Source organism: Taeniopygia guttata, chromosome 6 (assembly GCF_048771995.1).
Source record: "Taeniopygia guttata chromosome 6, bTaeGut7.mat, whole genome shotgun sequence".
Lineage (NCBI taxonomy): Eukaryota > Metazoa > Chordata > Aves > Passeriformes > Estrildidae > Taeniopygia > Taeniopygia guttata.
The window spans coordinates 17,875,160-17,894,022 of NC_133031.1; the positions used below are offsets into that span (position 1 = coordinate 17,875,160).

The 18,863-nt window shown below is 40.1% G+C and overlaps 1 protein-coding gene across 6 annotated transcripts in view; it reads left to right on the forward strand.

Annotated features, from left to right (window-relative positions):
- Positions 1 to 18,863, forward strand: part of GBF1 (golgi brefeldin A resistant guanine nucleotide exchange factor 1) — a 100,763-nt gene that overhangs the window by 59,628 nt on the left and 22,272 nt on the right. For 2 of the 6 annotated variants that reach the window (XM_030275955.4, XM_030275956.4), the window contains exons 5-18: positions 3,609 to 3,727; positions 4,342 to 4,450; positions 4,812 to 4,872; positions 6,550 to 6,604; positions 8,001 to 8,075; positions 9,430 to 9,465; positions 13,240 to 13,375; positions 14,582 to 14,811; positions 15,320 to 15,488; positions 15,673 to 15,884; positions 16,551 to 16,649; positions 17,065 to 17,259; positions 17,548 to 17,734; positions 18,211 to 18,351. In XM_030275955.4, coding sequence (XP_030131815.4) covers positions 3,609 to 3,727; positions 4,342 to 4,450; positions 4,812 to 4,872; positions 6,550 to 6,604; positions 8,001 to 8,075; positions 9,430 to 9,465; positions 13,240 to 13,375; positions 14,582 to 14,811; positions 15,320 to 15,488; positions 15,673 to 15,884; positions 16,551 to 16,649; positions 17,065 to 17,259; positions 17,548 to 17,734; positions 18,211 to 18,351 — 1,824 coding nt within the window. Of the gene's footprint in view, positions 1 to 3,608; positions 3,728 to 4,341; positions 4,451 to 4,811; positions 4,873 to 6,549; positions 6,605 to 8,000; positions 8,100 to 9,429; positions 9,466 to 13,239; positions 13,376 to 14,581; positions 14,812 to 15,319; positions 15,489 to 15,672; positions 15,885 to 16,550; positions 16,650 to 17,064; positions 17,260 to 17,547; positions 17,735 to 18,210; positions 18,352 to 18,863 lie in introns of all 6 variants that reach the window. The other 4 variants (XM_002194137.6, XM_030275958.4, XM_072931027.1 and 1 more) reach the window with 3 other exon arrangements.

Here is an 18,863-nt window from a genome sequence, read left to right on the forward strand (position 1 = left end):
TAGGCAGTGGAAGACTCTCTGCCTAGCTCTTTTTCTGGGGCATAACCTGTAATCTAAGACCCTCGTTGTTGCTTCAGGTGACATTCAAAGCAGCCTTGTCCTTTGTGCTGCTCTAGATACCAGTTAGGCTGGGATTAGTGGTGCTGGCTGAACATCTGGCAAGGTTGTCAAGGTTGTGTTGTTAAATGAAAGCTTTTTGGTATTATAATTTCTTTTTGTAATATGAGACTAAAGGTAGTCTAAAGACTGCTTGCCTAAACATAGGAAATGCTTAAAACTGTTCTTAATGTACAAATCTATTTCAAACTATACAGAGCAAGAGAGAAGAATGCTGGCATAACCATGGCAGGGAAATTGCAGTGTGGCAGATATTATAGTGTGTTTTGGGGCTGCATAATGACAGACGAAGCCAGCACATTTTAAAAAAGTGACGTTAGCTTTGTCTGTTCTGTGAGTGGCTGGTTTTTGCTGTACACGCTGGGTTGAAAACCAGGGTGCAATGAAAGGGCCAAACTCCTCTGATAAATATCTTTGTTTAAAATGGCTTTCTTTTCCCCTTTCCGAAGTATTTTATTGCTAATCCTTGTGCAGTCTTACTGTTTTTTTATTCTGTCACATGTCAGAAGGTGGTTATCTGTCTCCTTTTTAGGCCAGTATTTCTGAGGGGTATGTTTTAAAACCAGTTAGATAAGAATAATTCTTAAGTAGAGTTTAAGACTTGTGTTCTCTGGTAGTTTGAATTGCAAATTCACTAATGGTATAGCATCCAATCACAGCTCAGATAAAATTGATATTCACCATGTGTGCGTTATAGCAGGAATAGTTAGCATTACAGTGATTATCTTCTGCTCTAAATACTTCTACAATTTAGTTGATAAATTACACAATAAGTTTTAAAGTACTAGAAAACTGTGTGGTAATACTAAACTCCCATCAATAAATCCCTGAGATTAGTTATTTCCTTGCTCAGCAGTTTTGCAGTAGCTAGTGAGCTGTCAGCCTACTGGATGAGCTTAAACCTTAGCTATAGGAAGACTAGTGGCTAAATTTCAGAATTGAGCTTTTCTGTATTTCCCTCAGAAAAAGTATGTGCTCTTTTTGTTGTCCACTGCAGCTTCAGGCTCCATTTCTAAAGTTAGCTTACTCTGATGTTCCTGGAAACTACGTATCTGTAAGTAAGTAGCTGTTGCTCAGCTTCCAGTGAGAGGACTTGCTGTTTAAGGAGTTTAAGGCTTTTTCTCCCCTCCACCTTTTCTCTCTCCTTAGTGATTTATTTTAGTTCCATTAGAGGTGTTACTGAGCAGGCTTCTGGCTTTCCTGAATTCCCTCTGGTTAGGAGCCTGGATTTTTTGATTTCTGTTTGTTCTTTTGCCCACCTGTTTTAAGACTGCACCCGATATGGAATGTGTGTATCTAGATGGGGTGTCTAGATCTTTGCATTGTAGAAGGCAATTTTCAAACTGTTATTGTGCTCAGTCAAACTTCTTGTTAGTGATTCTGAGCAGGCATCGATACATCTTTCTGTACTGTTTTCTCACAAGGGAACAAAGATTTTTGTCTGTATCTTTTTTCTGCAAAGTAGAAGTATCTGTGCTTTTAATTGAACTCAAGAGGCTTTATAAATTGACCTGAATTTGTAGTGCTGTTCCAGGGAGCCAGAACTGAAGTAGTCAGGCGTGATGTGTGTTGGGAGAGAGGTGTTGAAGGTAGGGGCTAGAACAGCAAAGCAGTACTTGCAGATCTGTTAAAGAAGCATGTGCACAACTTGCTTGCATTTCCTTTTCACACAGACTGTTTATCCATATCTATGATTAAATATATCCCTAAGACTAGAGTAACTCACATCTCCTGGAAAAGGTGACAATTAGGTGAATCTGTGTGTGCTGCCTGTGGGAGCCTTTTCTGCAACAAGTTGCTTTTTTGTCTTGATTCCCACTGGGCTGCTTTCCACTGTGGTTGTTGAGGTTGGTTAACAGTAATGCTAATGTAGGTGCTGGCATTGTAACACTACTGGTCTTTGCCTAATTTAATTAAGACAATTCAGAATGAGCCTACATCACCTTTGGTGATTTATGCTATTAACTCCATGAATAAGAGTACATGACTCACCAACCTATGACTGATTTTATTGCCTCTGGTAGAATAGTAGTAGCCTCTCACTGGATTGTAAGCCATTATTGAAGGTATGTGGAGGACTGCTTTGGCAGCCAGGCCTCTTACCTAATGCTTCCAGTTTTGTATCCTGTTGTGTGCTGCTGCTAAACTGAGTGAAAAATGACCAAGTGGTTTTAGAAAAGCCTTCTTAAAAGTTCAGTGAAGATTGGCAAACCAGGACAGGAACTCGCTCTAAACTATGCAAGATTTCTCTGTGTGTGTGTGTGAACAATGTCAAAAGTAAGCAAGCTCTGTTATTAAAAGGGATGTGTAAGAGGAGGCAATGGCAAAGTGCTGCTCCTGTGCAGATTTATGTGATTCTAAAATACACTGGTGCCATTTCAGTTTTATGCAACTATGAGAAATTTCTTACCCTGCAGCCGCTCAGGTTAGGAGTGTGGTAGAGGCTGCTGTCTCTGGACCACAAGAAGGGCAGCTTTCTTTAATACCAAGGACTTAAGAGCCCTTCCTAGATGTGAACATTACTGGAGTCAAAGAGGGCATCTGCAAAGCTTCTCTGCAAAGCTTTTACAAGGTCTTGCTTGGTTCCTCTGTCAGCATTGTTGCTGGAGTGCAAGAGGCCCCATAGCCAATTAATGAGGTATTAAGCAATGTTTAGGTTGTCTCCTTCCTTTCCTAATGACTGTTTAGGTAGAAGGGTATCAAGATTCTTGCCCAGTGCCATATTGTCTAAGTGAGAATGAAATCAAAGCCAGAGGCAGCTTTTCTGAAGCCACTGTAATGTAGCACAAGATACAGTTACTAGCAACAATCTCATCCTAAACATTCTCTCAACTGCACCATTGTTTCTAGCTGCAGAAGACTGAAATGGAGAGAAGGAGCCTTGATGAATGATTGGAGTGGGATGCCTGCAACTCTGATATCTAAACTGTGATTGTGTCTGTCTGCTGTTTTCTCTGGGGAAAGCTACTGGACTGTTCCTTCCCAGCTCTCATTCCTTGAGAGGGATGTAGAACAAGAGACAATTTTCCCTTCTCAATTTAGTGGAACCTGTTTGGCATTTTCGCCTCATGAGAGTAAATTTTAGGTTCCCTGTGTTTAAGAGCTGTTTTTTTTTCTTTATTCCCAAGGAGGGCCTGAATGCATTTAATAGCTGATTGTGCTATACTGTAGGGAACAGGATACGGTCTTAGAAATTAACTTCTAAAACATAGAGAATCGTTAACAATGGAATTGTAATTATTTTCTTTGTCAAGTTATATTTTTTTTGCAAATGTAAGTAGATTCTTGATACATCTTTCTGAAAGCTCCCAGCTATAAATCCTTTCTATTAGTGGGAGGTGAGTTATGTTCTTGTTGGGTCAACTCAGTGCAAATCACATAAACTGAGGGAGCTGAAGGTCACACAATATCTCCATGTAGATGTCTCCCTGCAGAGGTGGTAGACTGTAGATGGCTGTTCCCTGACACATCTCTTTTATTCTGTTATTCAGATCCCAGCCATGAGGGCACAGCAGAGGGGATGGAGAATATGGCAGATGCTGTCACTCATGCTCGATTCGTGGGCACAGATCATGCGAGCGATGAGGTTGTGTTGATGAAAATCCTACAGGTAAGAGGAGAGAAATGGTAATTACCATAATGGTTGCTGCCTGTTGTGGAACATATCCTATTACATAGAGATGAAGAGGAGGGAGCAATGTTTTGACTCTGCAGGAGCTTAGTGACAGACTTTATTTTTAAACAGATGGCTCATATACCTGTGGTAAAAGCTTTTCCAAATGAAAATAGTTAAAAGCTTGAATTATTTTAAAATTATGAACTTGATAATGTGGTAGTGTTGATAATCCTACCTTGTGCATGGTCTGTGTTGGGGGGCTTAATTAAAAATATGGAGCTCTCAGATTTATTTTTGAGAAAAGTTTTTTGTAGAGACAAGACTACGGACTGTATACCTCTTTGGTCTGTGTACTTCTGAGCAGATATCTAGTTTTTGAATTTAAATACTGGGTAGCATGCAGTGTATCGGACCTCTTTGTGAAGTGAGTCAGGAGATCATTCGTGTCTCCTAATTGGCTTCTTGGGCACAGCATTCAGTTTAAAGTGACTCCAGGAGAAGCCTCTATGGGTTTTCTGCTCATGGCAGTCTTTCTTGAGGAAACCAACCTCCTCTTGGGAATGCATGCATCATTGCAGTGTGGTACATGTGGGTGCTGTTCTTCACAGGTGTTGAGGACGTTGCTGCTCACCCCAGTGGGAGCCCACCTCACCAATGAGTCGGTGTGTGAGATCATGCAGTCCTGTTTCCGCATATGCTTCGAAATGAGGCTCAGTGGTAGGTTTGTTCATACTTCTGCTGTTAAGAAATTGATCAGGCTTCCTCAGCATTAACTAGTTCTGTTGAAGAGCATGCATCCATGGAAAGCTGCTGAGCTTTATATTATTGTGTCTTCCTACAACTTCATGGAAGGTTTGTTGGGCGTTCTCTGTGCAAGTTTGGACTGCTCTTTTCCCCAGCTGTGGAGCGCCACCGTGTGATGCCGTGGCCGTTTGCAGTAACGCGGGGTTGGAGCTGGTTTTAATAAATTTGCCGTAATCTCTGTAAACAAGACTCGGAGGGGAGTCTGCTTGAAGAAGCCTCTTGATAATATCACACTGAGTAATGACACCTGTGTTATTTGTTTTTGTCTTCGCAGAGTTATTGAGAAAATCTGCAGAGCACACTCTGGTCGACATGGTGCAGCTGCTCTTCACAAGGTAAACCTGCTTGTGTTTGCCTCAGCATTGCCGAGATGGCCCTCTAAGGACAGAAAGATTCCACACTTCCACTTAAGGGCCCTCAGAAAAATCATCCAAAATGGTCATTATTTAGAGGTGGAAGGGGATGAAGGATTTGGCACTTTTCTCTAGGGCTGACCCTGTCAGACTGCAGGGAGACAGAGGTAGGGAAGGTTGCCTGGTTTAAGGTGTCCTTTGAGGAGAGATGGACAGCCAAGTAATGAAGAGCTTTAGGATAGAGAACCAGTTTCAGGACAGAGAATGCAAACTTCACTGGAAAAAAGGTGCTCTAAAAAATATAGCTCTCTTTAGCAGAGAGAACAGAAGTGGTGTTGAATACCCACACACTGATTTCTAGCCGAGAGCTTTGACCTCACACATCAAAGAACATTTAAAACTCTTGAAATCGTATGTCTTGGACAAACATTCTGCCCTTTTCAGCACCCTTTAGGTAATTAAGATGACTTCTTTAAAACTCAAGTGAGTTAATTAACTGGAAAACTGTTTCTCCAAATAGTGAAGTAATCAAAGACTGTCCCTGGGTATTGTAAGAAGGAAATTTTTGCAGGTACATATACACTTTTAGTAGAAAAATATTTTGGTAAAACTGACAGCTTATGAAACACAGTTTCATATTTTTTTCCCCCATTGTCACACAGTTCCAATGGGATCTCAGTTTTCTTCTCCTCTGTGTGCCCTGCACTGTGCACTGGATGAATGTTGGGCACAGGCAGAATCAATCTCCTCAAAGAGGAGAAACCACGTTATTTTTACTCCAAATGCATATGTGAATTTTACTTGGTGCTTTTTCATTACTTACTGTGTAATCCTCTCCTCTGTCCTCCTTGATAAGACTCAGAGACACCATCACCATCTGTGCCTGTGAACATTGGGATAGAGATGCAAAGCAAAGGCAGCAACTGCAGGGGTGATTCGGGCATCTTGTTTTCCAGAAAAAGAAACAGCCAAAGCTGTGTTCTAAAGCTTTTATACCCTCATCAAGTAAAGACAGAATTGTAGTAAAGAAACAATAAAGAAGAGAGAACAGGGTGTGTGGAATTGTAGAGCTGTACATGCTGTCATTTGGTAGCACAGGTAAGAGCAGTCTACCTCATTCCGAGATGGGAACTGCTTATCTCCAAAGATTCAACTTAATGTACATCTGCTGCCCTCCATAGCTGTGTTTATATGATGCAGAACACAGGATAACTGCTGAGGTTTCTACAAATTCAAAGAGAGGAATTGCCATGACTAGTAATAACAGGTACACTGCAAGAATCCTGGTGTGGATGGCACTGACTCAGCAGCTGTTTTTAGCAGCATCAGAGAAACCTATTGTGAACAAATGTAAATGGTGCACTGCTGAAAACATACACTGAAGGAAAATAAATGGTCTTTACATGGCAGGAAAATCAATATAGAAAAACAGCCATTAGCAGTAATAGCATGCACAGCACCTCTTATCTGTATTTGTGGGGGTTCTTTTCCTTGGCAGATTTTGGCAGGAAAAGAAATTAGGAGAGTCTTTCTTTATGAAGTAAACCTAATTTTGGTTTTCAAGTGCCTGCAGCATAACTGGGAAGACCAGCCTGTTTATTTCCCCTTCTTGTTAATCCATACAAGCTTATGTATTTTGGTTTGCTCTTTGTATTTCAGGTTGCCTCAGTTTAAAGAAGAGCCTAAAAGCTACATGGGGACGAACATGAAGAAGGTAAGACTCAGCACTGTGCTGACTGTTCCGTTCCTGTCTTTGGCTTGCGCTCATTTCTATTTTGTTTTCACACTTGTATTTCTTCGTTTCTACAAGTCCCAGTTCACTGAAAGAGCATGTTTAACCACATAAATGGACATAGATTCGTTAATTCAATGGGATTAAGCCCAGATAGTCCAGTGGCAAGTCTTTTTAATGACACTGCTGCCTAAGTGAGACAGTCTGGATTCTGGGAACAGCCATCAGTGCTGTGGGCTAGAAAACCCCAGCAAGTTCTGGGACCTGATGGTGTCATTGTCTAGTTATCTGCTGTCTTCTGCTCTCTCTCCAGCTTCTTTTACATCATTCTTCATTCACTAAAGTTCCTCCTGTGTGGAAGGAAAACTTTTTGAGGCTGGTGAAACAGCATGAAAGCATGAAATTGGCTTTTATAGAAAAGGCTGTAGTCACTTATAGAAGGGACAGCATGTGAAGGTGGTGAGCACCTTAGTTCACATGATCAATTCCATCTCTATTAGCAGCCAAATCAAAGTCGACTTTTCTTTATCTCCTTTTCCCTAAATGTACAGTTTTCTGAGGGTGAAAGTTCTGTATTTGTTCAACGCCACCATCTTGATCAATACAGTGAGGTTTTTAGTAGCTGGACGCAGTATTTCAAATACCATTATGTGACCTTATATGATTATTAATGTAGTAATTTCTTATTGAACATAGATCCTATTGAGGAACTCCACATATACTTCTACATTCTTTATCTTCCATATGAAGAATGTCAATAAAGATAATAGATTCTGTTGTTGAGAGCAGTAGGATGGGGAGAAGTGCTAGAGAAGAAATAACCACCTTTCAACTCAATGCTGAGCACACAGTTTATAGCTTCCACTCTGTTTCTATTTCAATGAGTTGAGAAAAGGGACAGCATAGGGTAAGCATGCATTTTGGAGCCATTATAGAAGTGTTTTGAGCAACTGAATGCTTGGTTGTAGGAATCTGAAACTTAGTAAAGCTTAGGGCTTTACTTCTTGTATGGTAAACTAATGACTGCTTGTTTCCCTTGCTGTGGGAGAAGTCACAGGATTTGTGATGATGGTAGGCTGGTGTATGGAAAGCTAAAAGAGATCAGGCTAACATACAGCAGATATCAAGGCTTGTATGTGTACAGAAGGTGTAGAGTGAAGGTGACTGAATTTAGGAAGGCTGCCCTTACCAAGTGATGGCTGCTCTCCCCTTGGTTTAAGTGATGCTCTGTCTTGTGTCTGCTCTGTTCAGTTACCCTGTGCTGTCCCTTCGCTGTGCATGCCAGGAGTGTGCCCTGCAGCCTTGCACTTGCCAGGTTATTCTTCTCTTTGGGTTTATTTTGCTTTGTTTAAACCATGCATTTGCCTATCTTTCACAGATTTCTTCAGGTCTCCTCAACAAACTGGAGCTAAGTAGTGGGGAACAGCCCAAAGCCCTGAACCAGTTAGAGAGGGTATTGATCTTTAAGAACCTGAAGGTCGCTCTCTCCCTTCTCCCTTCTTACCTTACTCCCCTCTTCCTTCTCTTGTAAACACCACCTGAGAGATAGTTACGTTGTGTGCAGCAATCTCCCTCCACCCATGTGACGCAGCATGGCTTCTGGAGACAGTGCATGCCGTGGTTGCTTTGCAGTGTTGTGGCTGCAGCTGGGGCAGGCTTGGGAGGGAGAGACCCTTGTTTTACTGCAGCATTCACTGACTTGGTGAGTGCCACCTAAGACACCATCACAGCATCCACTGGAGGAAGGGAGTGGGAGGGCATGGGTAAGATTTGACAGTGAAAACTTGAAAAAAGGAAATATAAAAAGTGTCTCTGAAGTGTTGTGTGTCTTGCCTGTTGATATTAATTATAGACATAGCTCCTCCGTATACCTGAGGAGTCTTTTGACCCAGCATGCCTTAAAGTTATTTTAGTCAAGGTGAATCTCTGAGCTTTATTACTTGGTACAGGGCCACAGAGTTCAATGCTTTCTAAAACTTTTTTGAAGGAGACTTCTGTATATTTTCAACGTCTTTTGTTCATGTTTCTACTGAATTTAAGTGTGTGTCCCAGCACAATATATGCTAATGGGGGATCAGTGGGGCCAAACTGATTTACAAAATGTGTTAGTACCTGCTAATTCCCGTAGAAGATACTTCTAAAGAAATACTGTAGGCATGCAGATTATTTGGCTTGGATCAATCATAGTAACCCTGAAAAACTAACTTAGAACAGTTCTCAGTTTTCCATGTTGCTTCATAAACTTAATGTAGCTTTAATTTTTGTCTGCCATTAATGTTACTTAGTCCAGACAGAGATGAACAGAACATTTAGAAATGCCACTCTTTTGTCCTCTGTCTAAGACAAAATAGTTATACAAAGAGGATAGTTTGAAAGGCAGTGGCTCAAGAATTGCAGATTTATGCAGAGTTACACAGAAAAAAAAAAGACTAAGAAATGTTTCCCTTTGCAGTAGAAAGTGTTCTAGGTAAACATAGGGCTCTGCTGTGGGAGTGAGGAGGAACATAAATCTGAATTTTCACAGATTTTTGGGGTGGATTTTGTTGATTGTTGCCTAAGATGTGTAAATGGATTTCACCAAATAACCTTCATTAGTTGTTGCAGTACAGGCAGGTACGTAAGTGAGATGACTGGATTGCCTTGGTGTCTCCAGGATTCGGATCGTGGACTGCGTTCTCTCTGCATGCTTTTGTGTCTTGAACGCTACTTGGTGTGCTGACCAGTTCCATGCTGCATCTAGAATGAGCTCATGTTTTAGTGTAATCACTTTAATTACTAATCATTGGCCCCTGCCCTTTTCTCTTGAGGCTTACAGTATCTTATGGAAAAACAAACGAGTACAGGTAAGGTGGCTTGTAGAAAAATGAGATCTCATGGATCCTTTAAAAAGAAACTTGTAGTATTAATTTTTCTACACCTTCCCAGACCTTAGCTAGGGTTTTATTTGTAAAACCTCATCTATCAAAGGAAGCATTTGGAGTTTTGTAATTTTTTTCTTCTATAATTTTGTGGACATTTCTTTATGCAAAGGGAACTCACATAAATATAATTGAATCTGTACAGAATTCCAAGATGAATGAACAGTACCTCTGAGCTCCCTCTCATTTCTAAAGAATATTTTTAAAATATCAACATCAAATGGTTTTTACCACCAAAAATACAAGCTTAATGTAGTCTCAAGGATGTTGATGATTAGAAAACTAATGTAACTGTAATATCACCAAGCATGGAAGAGGGAATGAGTGTTTTAGTTAATGTGTAAGATTCAGGATATGTTAATGATCTGTTAAATGCCATTTAGCTGCAGCATTTAATCAAAAAGGCAATGTTAGGTTTAAAATTTCAGTGTGTTAACATACAATAAGAAACTGGGAGATGTCTTGGAGTTGAAGGTAAAAACAAGATTTAGAAATACTACTTTTAGTTAAAGGTAAACTGTACAAGTGTTTTTTACATTTTTTTATGCTAACATTAAAAGCAAAGAGATGTGAGATTGTTACTTTTTAATTCAAAGAACATCCAGAAGGGATGATGTTACTTTGCTGTCCTTTGATACATGTATTATTTTAGAATTCCCAAATTCAGTGTTTGTTAAAACAGCATTTAGCCTCTTGACACTGGTGAAATGTTTTAATTAAGCATTTCTGTTTGCTTCTGCAAGTTTTTGAAGCTGTGCAATAGTTCGCTGCATTGAAGTAAAAGAAGATAGCAAAATAAAAAGGAGGGAGGGCAAAATTCTATGGGAAGTAGTCCTAAGTAGTCCTTTTATTAATTCTAATAAAAGGATACCTGTTTGTGTAGAATGTGGAGATTGGATGGTATTAGATGGAAAAGACCTATCGGGTAATCTCGTCTCATCCCACCCACCTCTCCACTCCCTGCAAAAAACAAAGAACCAAACAAAAGATCTTCCTCCCTTCCCCCTAAAAACCCAAAACAAACAAACAAAACCCAAAACAAACAAACAAAAAACTCAAACCCATCCCCCCAAAAAACTAAAAAACCAAACCAAAAACCACAAAAAATGAAAACCACAAAAAAAGACCCCAACCAAAATCCCAAGAAACACCCCAAGGAAAAAAAAAAAAAAAAACAGGAGAAAAAAAAAAAAACATGAACACCTTAAAAGGTCAAATAAACTCAGATTCTGGTCTAATTGATTTGTGGTCTGATTAAATGTTTTGGAATCTTTAAAAATCAAGTAAGTCTTCTTGCTTGCCTGACTCCACTGTTTCCCATCCCTATGAAGCTGCTGTGCTCAGTCTCTGAGAGATGGCACAGGTTCATTGGAATGATTACAGATGGGCCTGAATCTTATGATGCTCAAGATGCAATCTTGGAAGTTAAAACAAAACACAGGACAATCGCAGAGGGTAGACTTTGGGTCTGAGGAAGAATGCTTTTTTGAAAGGGCTAGTGTTGATTCGAGGTGGTGTTTGGTGTAGTATGAAAGGGGAGATTAGAAACAGTAGTTAAATGGTCAGGTTGTATTGTCTGATAGAATGTTTCACACTTTAGGTGTTTCTCAGGAGCATGACTGAGGGCAAAAGGAGTGGTACGTGGTTAGCCTGTATCACTCTCAGCTCCATTTTGCTGATTCAGTTTTCCATCCTGCTGCAAGTAACTTTTAACCTGGCAAAAAATGACAGCAGCATTTAGTAGCTAGAAGCAACATGTTTTGATGCTGTGTAAAACTGTGAAACTGATTTTTTTTTTTTGTTTAACATATAATGTTTCCAGTTTTCCTTCCTAATGAAAGTAGTTTGGTATGATGAACCATAAATCTTCAGTTCTTACTGTATAAGTTACTGAAAAAAGAGAAAAAAAAATACAGCTATTTCTGTAATGGCTGGTAGGTAAAACCTTCTGATCTAATTTGTAGCTTAAGCCTTTAATAAATGCAGCTATTGGTAGTATTTAAGGCTCAGATTTTAGAAATTGGCAAGAATCAAAAATAACACATTTTATATAGCCATATGAAGCAGTAAGTAGGAAAGATGAGAGAGGTGATAATTTTGACACAAAAGGTTTGTGATCCATAAACATTGTAAAATGTTTTGACATCTGCAAAATTTTAGTTTTAGCTGTGTGCTTATCATGTAAGTATTTGCCAGAAGCTGTGATTTAGAAGATTCTTAGTACAATATTTGAAAGTAGTTCTGAATCTATTAATCAGCACACTCAAAGAAACTGTAGCACAGCTTAAACCTGGGGATTAGTCATCAAACAAACACAACTTGTAGTGTGAAGAATAGTTACACAAATGGTTTACAGCAGTGGGATATAACATTTTCACAAGCTTTGTTTAAATGGGAAGAAGTACAGGCTGAGGCCATATACAGGGAGTTAGAATTCTACCTGGGAAATTGAAAGAGAAGGAAAAACAGTAGTGGAACCTAGGCGATTTATTGGTGTTTAAGAGTAGTAGTAGCTGGAAGGAGGTAAGTTGCAGAAAAAGGAAGACACTGAAGATTATGGCTATTTTCTACGTAAGTTAAATCTGATGCTAGAGATATAAGAAATATTATAGCCCAAAATAAAGCTTAACTGCAATAAATTTACAAAGAAGAATACTGAATAGAGCCTGGTACTGAAACTTGCTGAATGGTTTCCACAACATGCAAGATACCTGTTCAGTGCTTAAATTTGCACCCAAACTGAGGCAGTGGCAGCATCAGAAAAACTGACTGCAGATACCAAACACAAGAGTACATGCAGTCCTGCACTTGGAGAAACTTGTGTTGTAAGGAACTGGTTTTCATGCTGGCCAGGGCCATTAGCCGTGTGACTAAATACCATACTGTTTTTAGGAAGTTCTGGAGCATTTCTGAATGCCTGAAATAGCAGTCCTATGCAGCAAGCGCCACACAGTCTTGCCCTGCTCCTGTTTTTGTTCTTGTTTTCCCAAAGTTCTGTGTACAAACTAGAAGTAGTCAAGAGTTAAGGTTAGATTTAGAAGAGAAGTCATGACAGAAGACAGGTGAAGGAGAATGAGGTTTGTTCCTGAACAAGGGTGGTATTTGCAATGTAACATGTGCCAGTAGCAAGTGAGGTGTTAGAAATACTTGTTAATAGTGAGCATGGAGGAACGTGAGCATGGCATTACTACAAAGATGAAGAGTGAATTGAGGTAAGAGATCAGTGACAGAGCTGCAGCATGCTCATGCTGCATTTCCGGCTTGATATATAGATGGTGACATTTTAGCTTCATGTCAAACTTAACTAATGCTTGCTTAGATACTTTAAGTGATCCCCTTTGGAAGTCTAGGAGCTTCCAAGAAATTTGAGATGTGTGGGTCTAAGAGAATTCTTTATCCTAATTTAAAGTTGGGAGCTATTGATAGGGAATAGGTAGTGTTGTGATAATTGAACTGTTAAGTATATATTATAGCAGAGTCATGAGTTAGTTGTCCCTTGACTTAGGTGTGGAGTTGGCTAATATGTGGGGAGTTAAGGGATAGTTTGCATGATTTTGAGGTGCTGATTAATTTGTGTGGTATATTTAAGTGCCACGGCCTGACTTTAAAGTCTTTGAGGCAGCCTTTGTGAGTTGGCTTGTGTAATCCATTATGCTATGTGGTTTTGCAACACTGATATTAATGATTTTTGGTTTTCAGTTGAAAATGAGAGCTGGAGGAATGAGTGAATCATCAAAATGGAAAAAGCAGAAGAGATCACCTAGGCCTCCTCGACATGTAACTAAGGTCTCTCCTGGGACAGAACAGTCAATGGGCAATGCTACTAATACCACAGGTAAGTTGCAATCTTTTTTCAAGAGAACAGACAGCATCCACGCTACAGCTTTTTTGAATCTATCTTTATTTCATTTCTCCTAATATATTATTTTGCATTAATTCCTTTCATATTAGTTCTCTGTGGCTATAGCAATAAAACATATCATAGCTTTTCAGGTCCAGGAGAAAGAGTTCTCAGGAAATGGAATACATATTGATCAAAAAGGCATGGTCCTGCAGATAACTTGTCAGCATTTCTGTGCCTTCAGCATGCCTCCCAGGGGTAGTTTGGACAGAAGAGCATGAACACCTGGAAAAGTGGCTGAGGTTGTGAACAGCCATGTGGTGCAGAGGAGTTGAAGGATGCAGCAGATAGAAGAGAATGAGAACAGGAGCAGTGACAAGAGGAGAGCCAAGGGCAACTTGGGGGCATAGTCTTAAGCTGCTCCAGGGGAGGCTTAGCTTGGGCATTAGGAAGAATTTCTTCACAGAAAGGGTGATTAAACACTGGACTGGATTGCCCAGGGAAGTGATGGAGTCACAGTCCCTAGAGGTGTTTAAGGACAAACTGAATGTGGCACTCAGAGCTGTGGTCTGGCTGAAACGGTGGTGTTCAGTCATAGGTTGGACTCGATGATCTCAGAGGTCTTTTCTAACCTAATTGATTCTGTGATTCTATAAGGAATACTTAAATTCTTGAAGCACTGTCTCATATTTAGAGACAGAATTTAGTAAAAATTCTTCACCACTCATATTTCAGATCCATTTGAATTTTAATGCATTTCATTTGTTTAGGAAGAATTAAAGAAATTGGTCCGGCTTTAGAATCGAGTCAAAATTCTCACTGTGAAGGAATGATTAATTCTTGATGCAAGTATTTAAAGTGGTTGTGCCATTGTATTAAAGTACACCTTTTAGACTCTCTTCAGGTTCCTACTTCCTCTGCACACTTTAACTATGTAGATTAGCTAATTTGCTGAGACAGTTAGACTCCAACTATTGTGTTAAATTTGGAGAGCTGCTAGTATCTCCAGTGTTCATCTATTTAATTAATTAATACCTAGCAAGAGAGATCTTAGTTTATCTGTGTTCTCACATTAGTGTGCTGCTGAGATTATTTGTAGTGTGAAGTAGTAATGAAAGAATTTGTTGCTGTGTTTAATGTATGTATTTGTCTGTTGAGGGGCAGAGCAATACTAATCATTTTGCTTCTGTTTTGCATCAGCAAGCGGAGTTGCTTTCATAGATGGTCCTTCTCCCAGCTCCTCTGGGAGCTCAGAAAATGTTTCATCAGCAGTCAGCCCTGTTACAGACAGTGGGTTGGAGTTGTCCTCACAGACAACATCCAAGGAAGACCTGACAGATTTGGACCAAGTCGCTTCTTTGGGACTTAATGCAGGAACATCTTCAAATGACGCCAAAGTCACTGAAAATCAAAATCAGCCTGAACTCCAGGTACATGAATATAATTTGCAAAGAAAATTCCAACTCCCAGCACCATCACTTCTCCCCACAACAGTAAATGCTATTGAGAGGATCATAGAGCCACAGGGAACCTTTCAGAGCTTTCATATTTTGAATTATAGAAATGTTAGGAAGGCTTAAACAGAAGTGTGCTGAAGTTGTGTAGCATTTTAAAAAAAATTACCAAAATTTTTCTCCTCAGATGCAGTAAGAACTAAAAGGTTATAGGAGTATTTTTGAGGTAGAGTCCTTAGTCTCACAACCTAGAGTTATATAAAGCAGATAAGAACTTGATATAAGTGGAAGGGTAAAGAGGGTTGCAGCTTATGTAGAGGCTCTCTTATCTCTTAAATTTTATTATGATACTCTTTTGTTAGTGATCTGTGTTGTTTTAATAATTACAGATTAACTGCAAACAAATGAGACTTTTTTTTTTTCACTTGTCTAGTGCTTAACTCTTCTTTTGCTTCTTTCATTCTCAAATGATGTTTCAATGAAGAATGAAAGTCTGAGGGAGGAGAAGGTCCAGTCAGCTTCTGTTGAGTCTATCCCTGAGGTCCTAGAGGAGTGCACATCTGTAGCAGAACATTCTGACTCTGCCTCAGTTCATGACATGGACTATGTAAATCCCCGGGGAGTACGTTTTACTCAGTCTTCCCAAAAAGAAGGTGAGAGGTGGGCAATGCTGCTAAAGTCCTGCTTCATTTTCACTGTTTTATTTCATTTCCTGCTAAGAGACTGATAAGGTCCTGTTCCTTAGTGGGCCTGTAACAGTTAAATTTTTAACACTTGCTAGGCACCTGTGAAAAGCAAAACAAAAATTTAGATTGCTAATCTCTCTTTTTTGTTTAGGAGCAGCTCTGGTCCCATATGGGTTGCCATGTATTAGAGAACTGTTCCGCTTTCTCATCTCACTCACCAACCCTCATGACCGCCACAACTCTGAGGTGATGATCCACATGGGGCTGCAGCTGCTGACTGTTGCCCTGGAGTCAGCACCCATTGCAAACTGTCAGTCCCTCTTGGGACTCGTGAAGGAGGAGTTGTGCCGGCACCTATTTCAGGTGAGTCTGGCTTATGCTTGCATGGAATATGGCACTGGGGAGTCAGATATGAATTTCCATCAGTGTATTGAAGTTTAGTGTTATGGGGTTTGGCAGGTCTGCAAACAAGCTCTCTCCTGCACTGCAATGAGAGTTCTGAATTGCAGCAAATGGCTCTGTTGCAAAGCCAGAGAGGTTGTCATGCTATTTTCTGCAGACCAAGGCCAAGAAGGATGAGTGTGATTTGAATGAACTGTTACTGTGGGTTAACACTGTGTTTTGATATAATTTGTTTTGAGGTAATTATGGATGTAAGTTAAGCTTAGTAGTAGGCAGAACCTTCGGCAGGTACCAGGCTATTAATTGCACTGGGGTCATCTCAGAGGCAGGTCCTCTCCCAAACTCCTTCACCACTAAGAGTCTCTGTGGGTTTGGCAAAAGAACCAAGTTGTAGTAGGTAAAGTGTTACCACGCACAGATGAGAATGAAGTATATTCATCCTCACTAGCAAAAAGTAGGACCAGAAGGTTGAACAAGGGATTGTTTTTTAAAATATCATTGCTGTAGGGGTTAGTGTGTGGATTTTGGTTGGTTGCAGATGATGCCTGCAGTGCCCTAGTGCTGCTACTTATAGAACATAATGACTTGCCTTTGTAATTCTTAAAATTCTTTTTGTTTCTTGTTCAGCTACTGAGTGTTGAACGGCTCAATCTGTATGCAGCCTCCCTCAGGGTGTGCTTTCTTCTCTTTGAGAGCATGAGAGAGCATCTGAAATTCCAGCTGGAGGTGAGTTTTTTGAGTATCACTGGGTGCCTCATAACAGTTTATTTGCCTTTAATTAAATGCATATATCTGGAATATAAAATAGAGTCTAAGTGTTAAATTATGTTTGTATAAATGACTCAGTGTTATGGGTAGGCTGTGTAGGCCTTTCTCTGTTGGAAAATCAAATGTCTGGATTCGAGAGTGGTGTACTGTGCTGCCTGCCTTCAGAATGTTTTTTTAGAGCTGTAGATCCAGGTGCACTGAACAGTAGAACTGTTTGAAACCTTTTTACAGCCTCCGTCAGAATGAGTTATCATTAAAGATGGAATGTTATGGGGGAAGGTGAGGCTTAAATCTCCCTCTGCAGTCCTCAAAGCTATTCACTATCCTGCTTTTTTTTCTTTCCTTAAACTGAGCTGCCCTGTGTTTCTGCCAGATGTATATCAAGAAGCTGATGGAAATAATCGCTGTGGAAAACCCAAAGATGCCCTATGAAATGAAGGAGATGGCTTTGGAAGCCATTGTTCAGCTGTGGAGGATTCCCAGTTTTGTGACTGAGCTGTACATTAACTACGACTGTGACTACTACTGTGCCAACCTCTTCGAGGAGCTCACCAAGCTGCTCTCCAAGGTGCTGAACCGGGGCAGGGAGGGGCAGTGGTGACTCAGGGCAGCACTTAACAGGGGGAGTTTGCTGTAGAGATGAGGAAGGCCTTTAACATTTGGAAGCAGAAGAGAAAAAGAGTAGTCATGAAGCTTTAATAATATCCTAGCAAATAAACTATTAAATACAAGCTAGAAAGCTTAGGGTGTTCTGTTATAGTTTTTTGCCTTCCTCAAGCTGTGGGGGAGAACTTACTTGCCCTGTTACGGTGAGAGAGACATGAAAGTTGACTAATACTTACATGTTATTTCCCAGAATGCCTTTCCAGTTTCTGGACAGCTGTATACTGTCCATCTGCTGTCTCTGGAAGCATTGCTGACAGTGATAGATAGCACTGAGGCGCATTGCCAGGCCAAAGTACTGAGTACCATACATCAACAAGAGAAGGAAGTTGTCAAACCCAGCCCAGAAACCATCAACACCACCAAAGAAACAAGCAATAGTAAGAACACATTCTTTGATATTTTAATATTAAGCTTACTCTTGTGCTAAACTTTGAGATCTCATTTTGGTTGCTGACATAGTAAACTCCTTAAATACATGTTTTCAGTCTTTCTGTTGCATGTTTTATAACTACACACTGATGTTAATAACCTTGCTGTTTGTAAAATTTGCAGAGATCAAAATTTGTTTCTCATGAAGCTTTATATAAAGGCCATGTCAAGACTGGCAATCACAATAGAATGAGGGTATGCCATGGAATTAATGTAGACAAAATACTGATACTGCAAAGTCATGGTTACTAGAACGTTCCTTCCTTTGAATAAGCACATGTTCAATTTAGAGTGATTATTTCTCTGTTGATAGCTTTTTTTCTTGGCTTATGGGTTTGTTTCTCTCTGGGTGTTTGGTTTGGGATTTTTTTGTGGGTTTTGTTTGTTTGCTTGTTTGCTTGTTTGTTTGTTTTAACTTCTACAGATATTGAGAGAGTATTCAGTGAGGGAAAATCTTCCAGTGCAGTCTCAGAGCCAGCTGGGGCATGTCCTCCCACCAGTGGGTGCCTTATGGCTGACCAGATGAAGGAGAGCTGCATGGAATTGGAAGGAGGAAGTGAAGCAGGTAATAGCCATGGCAGTACCCTGGGTGTCTATATCCTAAGAGTGGTCCTGACATTTGCTGACAGGTCCTGCTATAGTGTGGACCATTGTAGCTATTGTGTTCAAAACTGGAAGGAGGTATATGGTGAATGTGTTTATTATATGTGAGCTATTTATGCCTACTAGGTGTTGCATGTCTTCTGTGAGGAATTAGATCTGATGGGTTACTTTGGGTCAAAAGTGTGTGAATTCATAGCAGTGCTTAGAGTTTTGAAGGAAGTTAGGGGTTCTCCAGGAAATCAGTAATGTAGGTAGACAAAATAGCTGGAAAATTAAATATTGTGGCTGTGTGAAATTGTCTGAGGCAAGAAGCTACTATGCAATAATGAAGAAAATGTGGGTGGGAGGAATGTAGTAATTGAATTGAAGTGTGACTGCCATTTGCAGGACAGCATATTGCAGCAAAGACTCCATGACTTAAAGTTATTATGGGACACTCTCATGCCTGAGTGCTACACTGGGGGTAGGTTTGAC